Source organism: Montipora capricornis, chromosome 9 (assembly GCF_036669925.1).
Source record: "Montipora capricornis isolate CH-2021 chromosome 9, ASM3666992v2, whole genome shotgun sequence".
In the NCBI taxonomy this organism is placed as follows: domain Eukaryota; kingdom Metazoa; phylum Cnidaria; class Anthozoa; order Scleractinia; family Acroporidae; genus Montipora; species Montipora capricornis.
In genome coordinates this window covers 11,513,683-11,523,682 of record NC_090891.1, presented here as the reverse complement: position 1 = coordinate 11,523,682, position 10,000 = coordinate 11,513,683, and the positions used below count along the sequence as shown (strand labels likewise).

The 10,000-nt window shown below is 40.4% G+C and overlaps 2 protein-coding genes across 5 annotated transcripts in view; one reads left to right on the top strand and one right to left on the bottom strand.

Moving 5' to 3' along the window:
- The window catches only part of LOC138015034 (tolloid-like protein 1), a 46,835-nt gene that overhangs the window by 24,912 nt on the left and 11,923 nt on the right, over nucleotides 1-10,000 (bottom strand). For all 4 annotated transcript variants that reach the window (XM_068861930.1, XM_068861931.1, XM_068861932.1 and 1 more), the window contains exons 3-4: nucleotides 2,418-2,795; nucleotides 1,594-1,956 (exon numbers count right to left, since the gene is read on the bottom strand). In XM_068861930.1, the coding sequence (XP_068718031.1) occupies nucleotides 1,594-1,956; nucleotides 2,418-2,795 (741 nt within the window). The remainder of the gene's footprint in view (nucleotides 1-1,593; nucleotides 1,957-2,417; nucleotides 2,796-10,000) is intronic.
- LOC138017815 (uncharacterized) lies at nucleotides 4,557-5,796 on the top strand. Its single transcript, XM_068864785.1, has 3 exons — nucleotides 4,557-4,785; nucleotides 5,408-5,534; nucleotides 5,628-5,796. Exons 1-3 carry the CDS (start codon nucleotides 4,557-4,559, stop codon nucleotides 5,794-5,796), a joined length of 525 nt encoding a protein of 174 aa, XP_068720886.1.

Below are 10,000 nucleotides of genomic sequence, written 5' to 3'. Positions count from 1 at the left end.
CGAGATGTTTGGTTCATTGCAAAGAGGGACTGGAAACGAGAGTGTTGCCATGGCAACATCTCAATGGGTGTCACTTTGTGCCTTATCATCAGTCTGATGTACATTACTGGTGCAAGGTTTGAGCAACATCCAGCCAATATTTTCAGAGATATTCTCAATTTTGGGATTTATTACAGGCATGTGTACAGTTTATTTTGTCATTTTTTGAACAAAAGCTTTAATATCTCGGAAACGAGAGAAGATATTCCACATTTTTAAAGGTCTTTAAAATAAGCAAAAAATATTTTTCACTTCATAGGCACTTTAAGTGCGAAGATCACTTCTCTCTTTTCTGCATAACCCGCGCTTCAAATATAACTCATCGTGTCCTTTCACGAGAACACATGAGCTTGACAATTTGAAATCTTTCAACTGTGTGGCTTCATTGCTCAGTTGGTAGAACACAGCGCGAGTATCGCAGAGGTCATGGTTTCGAATCCCCTTGAAGCCACCTGAATTTTTCAGGTGTCTATAAGAGACAATAATTTATGGCTTAAATTGTCAACATAAGGGCTGGAATCACTTATCACTCCTTCGTCTATAATCCGTACTTCAAATATAAATACATTCATTTCATTCACCAAGTTAGTCCTTTCACGGGAACACATGAGCCCAACTATTTGACCTGCTCCCAACTGTGTGGGTTCATAGCTCAGTTGGTAGAGCATTGCACCAGCATCGCACAAGTCATGGGTTCCAATCCCGTTGAAGCCGCCTGAATTTTCCAAGTGTCTATAAGAGACAATTGCTAAAATTGTCCAGTTACGTGCGAGGATTACCTCTCTCTTTCGTTTTTCTAAACTGCCGACTACGAAAGCCACAAAAGGAACAAGCTGAAATATGAGGGAATTTCCAAAACCGGTTGATAATACAATTAAGGAGGCACAAACCAGTTTCAATACTTTTACTGAACAAAGTGTACTATTACGAAGGGCTGGATCTACCCTGTTGTTTCACCATGTTAAACAGCTGTTACAATAAATTCCTTAACAAGATGCACTCATTAATGGGACGCAATATGTCGACATGGCAAAAAAACAGCCATCTAAAAACACCCTATATTTTGTCTTTAAATGCTGCTTATGCTAACGAAATCGGTGACTCCAAAATATTATTGTTATTATTATTAATATTTTATGTAAGGGTATAATTTTCTACGTAAAATGCTAATGACGGCATGTGTCGGTGCCTTTGAGACCAAATGTTTGAATGTTGGTACGGAGTTCTTTCACAGTTCCAACGACCTCGATTATGTCTTTCCCTGATCTGTTTCACAGGAAACTTCAATTAAGTCATTAAACCTCTACATGTAATAGAAAATTTCAATGAAGAATTGTTTCGGTCAAATATACTAGGTATTGCGGTCCGCTTCAAATCCAAGGTTACCGTTCAGTATCACATTTCTCGAAATAAAAATATTCAAATTATAAAAATCCTTCGCTACGTTAAACAACCCCCAAGTAAAAAAAAGAGAAGTTTGTGCATACAGTATATTATTAGGTAATGAACGGTAAATAGTTCAACATTTTGGTGACTGTACTTTAATCTTCTTACCTTTCGTAACATTTGCCTTGAACCCAACGTAGTCTCCGTCCATACCATAAACGTCTGACACAAACTCTAACGTCATGAAGTTGGTAGAAGAGTACATTGGTTGAGGAAGTCCTGTATATCCTCCACTTCCACATAATCTTGTCAGCAATTCACTCTGAACAGAAGGCCCATCTCTCACTACGAGAGCGTCCTTTGGACAGTCGTAACCTCCCTCATGGGAAATGTCAAACTTTGTAAACTCAATCTTGAGGCGATATCCCGAAGGAGCAATCACCGACCACACAAAGTGGGAATTTCTGGGGTATTTGCCGGGAAATCCTGGACTAGTAATTGCGTCATTTGAAGCTTCCCGCAAATCAATTGCTGCAACAAAAAACAAATGACTACAAGTAAGAACAAAGCAACTACACCTCACATACTTTCACACCCAAGAGGCTTTCTGCTGCCGTATTTTCCTAATATCTGTCTAATTCCCTTCTTTACAGCCTGTAATAGGATTCTTTACCAATCAAATGCAGTGATTAGCGGAGTGGTCCGATCACTGGGAAACTTTCACTACTGCACTGCAGAAAAATGAATTACTGTGAATTACATACCCGGCGGGATTACTTTTGAAATGGGAACCTTCTCATGAAAAGAATGCGATAGACATCAGTAACAAGCAGCATTTTTCAATAAGGATTCTTTTTAAATTTCCACCTTCAGTATACTGTATTTATCTTTAAAGCAGCGGTGGGACCTTCGCAGCAACTATTATTCTCAATTTTTTACTCTAATTCTTTGACAGGAGACCTGATACATTGATTAGAAAGAAATGTACTCACTGTGTTTAAATGGTAAGGTTATGTAACGAGCAGAAAATTGGCTTGTAGAATCGCCATCTGATACATTAAATTCAATATAGAGTGAGCTCTTTGTGGTGGCGATGGGGTCTGGCAAACCACTTTGACAGTATGCGATCCAGGGTTGGTCTGTCGAACTATCTTTGAACTCTATGCGCGTATCTTTTTCAGTGCAATAGTCTTTATGTCGAGGATAGCTGACAAAGGAAGTTCGTAGGGTATAGTTAGTGAAGTAAAAGATAATCCGTTGATCTGTAGGAACACTGATTATCCAGATGCACACTCCGCCTGCTTCGTCTGGAGCTGGACTGAATATCACACCTTCAGTCTTCTTTAAGATTACAAGAGCGCCGCCACATCCTGCGAACATTGGAAACAAAATGATAACTTACCCTTTCAGTTAAACCCATCAACAATAGATGAGTTTGGGGAATGGTTAACACTCGGGGCCCGGTTGTTCGAAAGCCGATTAACTTAATCCAGGATTAGCGTGAACATTTGTTTCATGTTTTCAACTTTTTGGTGAAAGGTTCTTTTGCTTAGTTTTGTTTTCCAAGATTGACTTCCTCTAATGTAAAGTTTTGCTGAATATCAGCGTTGAACAGCATTTGGGAGTAGAGAAATAAACTCCTTGGTTAATTTTTAATCTGGGATTAGCGTTAATCGGCTTTTGAACAACCGGGCCCAGGATCTTAAAATAGTTGAGGATAAAGTGCTCCTTTTGTAATTTCATCTGCAAATAATTAGACTTTCAGGTCTTCTCGGATAAGAACTATAAACCGTAGGCCCCGTCTCAGAAATATCTTCTATGTTCATAAGTTCCCCGTGGGACGTTAAACGGAACCCACACACTATTCGAGAAGAGTAGGGGATGAAGTCCCCGGGGTCGTGGCTGTCCTGTTTTCTCCAGGAAAAGTGGCCGGCTTGGCGGTGATGTCTCTAAAAAAGACTTGTGGTGTACGAGGCCACCTAAGCAGAAACAGCCACAAGTCAAAAAGGGAATTTGCCAAGTGCTGAAATATGTAGATGTAGATGGCGTCTGAAGGTGGAGCCACAAGACAAACCGACCCTAACGCGTGGGGTAAACATGACAACCCTGTGAGTGGCAACTACCAGGCACCATCACACTGAACAACAGTGGAAACCAAGATAGTTACCACATATTTACCAAGCCAAGAGGGATGGGTGGGCCGGAGATAAAATCGGAGAGAACTGCACAGTAGTAGGAAGAAACGGAGAATGACTTGATTGCAAAAGCGAGAAGCCCCTGTCCGCAACCCCTGGTCACCCCACACATCAACTCAGTGGAAAACTGCTGGCCAGCATCGTTTCAAGTTTTAAGAAATGCTGATTTCTACGAAGGAAAGCTACAGTACAATGAATACAACATCGTGAAATACTGGACCTTATTAATTCGCTGATTGAAACCGATACTAAATCCGGAAGCGGGTATGTTTGCCATGGTGTTCGTGATTAAAATCTCAAATAAAGTGTTGGATCTGACCTAAAAAGTATAAAAGACTAAATTTTCGGCAACGTTCTGTTTGCTTTCATCAGAGTAAAATGACGTGATGAATAATTAAAAGAGCTTTTTACTGGGTTGCCGTATGGCAATCCCAGTCGGAAAATGGGTAGATTTTCCGTTTTATATTTTTTTTCCGTGTCGGTAAAAGTCTTGCCTGTCACTCCCCTGCATAGAGCCTTCTGGGCGTATTTTCTTAGGATCGAGAGGGTAGTGGAAATGCGTAGATTTCTCTGGTGGACACAGGAGAATCATTAACTTAGCCGGCAATGGCGTCGAAAGTCATGTAACGCGAATGGCGTTTTAGTGGATCCTTAAAGGGGAACTGAAGCCAAAAATCAAGTTAACGTCATATGAAAGACTACGTAGTAAAAAACAAGATTCGCTACATTATTTGTACCAATTGCTTTTTACTTAAGAGAACTACGAGTTTGAAGTTGCCATTTTCGCCCGTTTTGGCCGCTGAAACCGTGGGCGTCAATTACGGGTCAGCAGTTTCTAATACAGAGTTGTGACGTATGATATGGGGACGCTCAGGGATGGAAATAAACATACCAAGCTTGTAATTTTGTGGCGTTCATCGAGGTACTTATTTTATTATGAGCGGAGTGGAGCCTTTTCAGTTCGAGCCAACGTATCCCCCAGGGGAAGAACACATTCAATCGGATGATGATGAAGGTGAGGATTCCCTAGAAGCGTGCACATCAAGCATGAGAACCGGGAACACCGAATGGTGCATTTGCGGTGAGTGCATTTCGATGCCGACAGCCGACGAATGCTATTGCTGCCAAGAGCTCGAGGAGGTAAATCACAAGTTTGACGAGTCAGGTTTGTGTTCGGTACTTTTATGCTTTAAGGCTAGTACAGTTATTATTATTTTTTAGAAATTGCCTATTCGTACGGGACCCGTACACCGAATTCTATTTGTTATTCATACGGAAGTCGGATTATTACAGGGTCAATAACACTCGGGAAGTCTTACCTCGTCTTTAATTGATCTTTTGTATATAGTTCAGTTATCAAACAACGACATCGATGCTTGTTTAATTTCATGAAATACCTCCTTCGTTCGATGTCACTGGCCATATGACCTGCCTTGTGTTTCTTGTATTTTAAGTCTAAGTACCATTTTTAAACTGTAAATAGCATTGACAAACAGTATTTAAGTCTCAGCACCCATTTTACAACGGCTAGCTTTCAATAACGACGTGGCTGTTTCGTTCATAATCGTTCAAAGAAGACTCCCGTATGAATAGCAAATATTGGTCGGTGTACGGGTCTCCTAAGAATAGCCAATTGGCCTATTTTTTAATTGAGTGAGGCAGCCATTTATGAACTCTTGTTCGCGAGTGCTTGTGTGTTTAGAGGCTATGACTTTGACGATCGATTAATAAGGCAGGCCCACATGTTAGAGAGCTTATTCAATATTATACTGTTGTTCTACTGATAGGTGTCACATGTATTACAAATCACAACAAATTTAGGATTGTGTGCCTTGACACTGACGTATTGCAGACCGCACTTGTTGCCATTCACCATGCTCGTCTTAATCCAATTCCAGACCCTATAGGAAACAAGTAAGCTCCTTGTTAACTCTGAGAATAATTAATTAAAATGTTTTCATTGTTAAAGAATTTAACCTAGCGCTTTTTGTGATCATTTTATTTTAGGACATGGCGCTTGGCAGCATACAGGCAGTTTACCTGGTGGGTTCATGGTGTGCTTGGCAAAAAGAGAAGAAGGGTCATTCCAGCATGCGTCGTCAAAACAATAAGGAAAGAATTCCCTGAAGAAAGCGATGCATGCACAGGATTTAGAGAAGCAGATCTGGAATTATGACTCGCTCTGAACATTAAAAATTATTTATTCCTTTGTCGTTATTAATTAATTATTCTATTAATATATATATCATTGTTTCACAAAATAATTCATACATCACATGAACTATTGTGCTCGCAATCATACCTGTCATTTGCAAAATTATTGTCTTCAACAGGAAATAATTAATTGATCGTGATACGTCTTAAAACTTTGCTAAAATACAAGTTATGTGGTACAGTTATATTTTCATTTTCTCCCTTTTGCTTTTACCATATGAAATGGTGTTAAGGTATTTTTTCTTGTTAGACTTTTTCAACAATACACCAGACAAAAAACGATTTGTAATGAACATAGACTTTGTCAACCACTCCTGTATGTGTGAGTAATTTACGTGTTTCCAAATCTTGATGTATGCTTTGTAATGACTTCGTCTTTAGCAGGCCTAGGTTTGCTAGCAATATTTCGGGGGATGTGCGGGGCTGCAGGCGGTGCACTCCTTTCGTGCGGTTTCTGATTTTTTCTGGCAATAATAGCATTTAACATTGGCCTGAGGTGATCTCTGTTTGTCTTTTCTAAAATTGGTTTTGCCACCCACTCCTTGGTATGTTTTGGAAAGACCACCTTGTACTGGAGTTCTCCTTGGTTGGCACCTTTTGATGCAGTGGCATGTTGTCTTCCTGTGTTGGCATTGTGGTCTAGGGCAGACAGCTGGGTACGCGCGACCATACCCTCATAGGAGAAGTGCTGACGTTTAGGGACATACTTAGTTTGGACACTGTGGTACACTTCCAAACTTCCTGTATGACAGCACAAGGTCAACTGCTGGATGTCTTTCACAAGGGTTTTATCAAAAACAACCTCCTTGAGTGCTTCATGAGCTGGGGAGCCAGGCCGTAGCCACCTCTTGGTTCTAGCAACATTTCGAGGGATAGGTGGGTGAGCACATTGGTGATACAAGTCTGCAGAATTCCAGGAGTGGATGTTAGCAGTGTGATGGACTATGGATAACCACTTCTCCCGCAACAAGTCATTGTCTCCCTCACATGTTTCTGCACACCACCAAAGATGATTTGATATTGACTTAATCCATGCAGACAGTTTTTTAGTTATACTTTTGGACAAGTGCCAAACATCAAATTGGTGATCAACCTCAGAGTAATTTCTCTTTAGGTCAGCTCTGATACCAACATGGCGATCAGTGGCGATAACCTTAATGTTGCCCCCCTTTGTTTTTATATTATCCATGCAGCGTTTAAATCCCTCCCTTTCCATTGCATTGCTATTGTTCACTTCAGTTACTTGAACAATCTGAAAGTCAACAATCTTGTCAGTTTGCTGATCAATCATCGTATATGTGCCATATTTTGCATTATGACCAGGACTGTCACAGCGCCCGTCCCCTGAGGGACGCACGGGAGTTCTGCGCCTCCGTACCATAGCCGAATTTTGAGCCAACTATCGCCTGAAAAGCTTGATTTTATGCGTGCTACATTTCGTTTGAGAAGGAAAAAAGTATGACAAATTGTTTAACAATGCATAGTTGTTGAAATGACGTGACAAAAAGCTACTTGATTTTTGGCTTCAGTTCTCCTTTAAATAAAATGTACCCTTATGGAGCTCAATAATGGAAAGTCAGTTGGATAAACTAGGCAGGCGTCGAAAAACCAACACCTGGAATCTGTGCTATGTAGAACAATGAAACCAAATGGAAAATTCTCTGGTAACTTATGGATTCAACAAAGACAGAGAACGATTGAATGAATCGAACACCTTACGTGGATCTGTGATCAACTCTGCACAGTCTTCAGGTAAAAAAATAATTGGAAATGTAACAGCCAAGACTTATTTGAAAGAAAGCTTGTCGTGTATTTTGTGCTTCATTATTCAAGGAAAAGGTTCTTCATGGAAACGGTTTGATCCTGAAATTTAGTTTGTTGCAATATTGCGCATATTTGACACGACTGAGTTTCTTCTCTTCACGCACGTAATGAAATAGAAGGGGTTTTTGTCTCTAATAGCGGAGGGGTTTGCGCATTGGTAAGATCTCTGCCTTCCAACCCTAAGGTCCCCATACATGTCCAGTACACTCGACCTGAGTCGGGTTGTCTTCACTCACAGGCGGATTGAGTCCGATCGCGACCGGAACCGGAATTGGGTGCATGGCGCTTGATCAGTGGTACCGGAAGTGAGCGTTAACAGGAGCTAGAGGGGTTGAAAAAGTTGGCAAACAGACTCGATCGGATCCGATGGAGACAGCTCTTCCTGGCAAGAGTCGATCGGACTCTCGGAAGTCAGTTCGCGCGTGACAGAAAATATCTCTCAGCCATGACGCGAAACGAGCACACGCTACACGTGAAATATACGTCGTTCTTAAAGCCATGAGGCGATACAAGCACGCTAGACATGTAACATTAGTCGTTCTTTAAGACATGAGGCGAAAGTTAACATCACGAAATATTGAACTCCACACTATACCTCGTTCTCTAAAGCATAAAGCTGAACAAGATTTTCACAAATCCAGGTCATTGAATTTCCGATTGCGACAGAAATTCTTGTCATCCAATCTCCGACAACAATAAATTATTAGCTTTTCAGTCAAATCCACTGATTTCAGTGACGAAGACAAAGATACTCTACGTGAACGAGAGCCTTTCCCTAGATGAAAACTTTCATTTGTTTTTCTAATTGAAATTGTGATTAATTCCATAAGACATTAGAAACTTCTATAGCATTCTGGAACTGTTCTAGTTAAAAGAGCTCTATATTGATTATATGTGAAATATAGAATGGTCAAGGTTATGACATTAGAAAGTTCTATAGCATTCTAGAACTGCTCTAGTTTGAAGAGCTCTATAGAAAGTTCTATATCATTCTAGAACCGCACTAGTAAAATGGTCGTATGTGCAAACTTCTAAAGTTCTGATTAAAGTCAAAATTCGCAGTTCTAGAGTTCCGATTTCTAGAGTTCTAAGTTCTAGAATTCTCAATTGTTATGTGTTACCCTCTGTGGGCTCTAGAATGTCTAGAGTTCTAGAATAGCCAGTCTCTCTAAGTGAGTTCCAGAACTTCTAAACTGCACACTAGGCTTGGTTGATTTCACTGATTACCATTCACTAGTCTAAATACTAAGCACTCATTTAAGCAAAAACAAATCCCCATGAATACCATGTAACCTCGTTATACCTCGACCGTATCCAAGCACCTTAAGTGAGCTAAAACGTTCCGCCGTTTTCCAAAACGAATTAAAAATGGACATGAAAACTTGACTAAACCAGGTATCGCTCTTTAGCTTTCACTTTGCGGTTCGGTTAACTACACTTTTCCCGAGATTATGTGAAGAAGAAAGCACTCGTTTACTGATTAAGCCTAAGCGCTCCTTTCAGTAATTAGGCCCCAGTAAGCACTCTCGCAAAAGTTTAGCTTTCATTTTGCGGTTCGGTCAAGTACACTTTTCACACAATCTCCGAAAACAATAAATTATTAGCTGTTCAGTCAAATCAGTGTAGAAGACAAAGATAATCTGAACGCCTTTCCCTGGATTAAAACTTCCATTTGATATTCTAATTGAAATTGTTATTAATTCGAAATAACTGATACGTTATTTATTTATGAAAATAAGTAAGTGAAAACAACATTGAAGGATGTTTAACAAACTCAAAAAATTATTACTACCCCAGCAAGAACTTGTTCGCCGAACGTCCGGCTCGGTGTGCGCTTGCAATGTCACTGAACCACCGAAGCCATCGGAGATATGTCCAGAAATGCACGCAACAACCAAAAATTGCCAAAAAAGAGAAAATGTTGGTGAATTTGGCAACTATGGCGAAAATGACAATTTTGCCACAATCGCCAACAAGGTAAAGCACAAAGCAGAGAGTGCTTAGGCCTAAAACGAGCGCTTGCACTTTTGAAATATCAATATAATGAACTGCCATCGCGGTCCGCAATACCGTAGTCGAGGACTGAAAATTGATCAAGGGCAAGACGATCTCGTGAAAGGTGTAGTGAACCGAACAACAAAATGAAAGCCAATATTTCAAGAGAGTGCTTTGGACTAATCACGGAAGCGAGCGCTTCGGCGTAATCAGTAAACGAGTGCTTTCTTCCTCACAAGATCTCGTGAAAAGTGTATTTAAGTGTACTGCAGTGCTTTCTTCTTCACACGCACTCGTGGATAGTGTAGTAAACCGAAGCACAAAATGAAAGCTACAATTTTACGAGA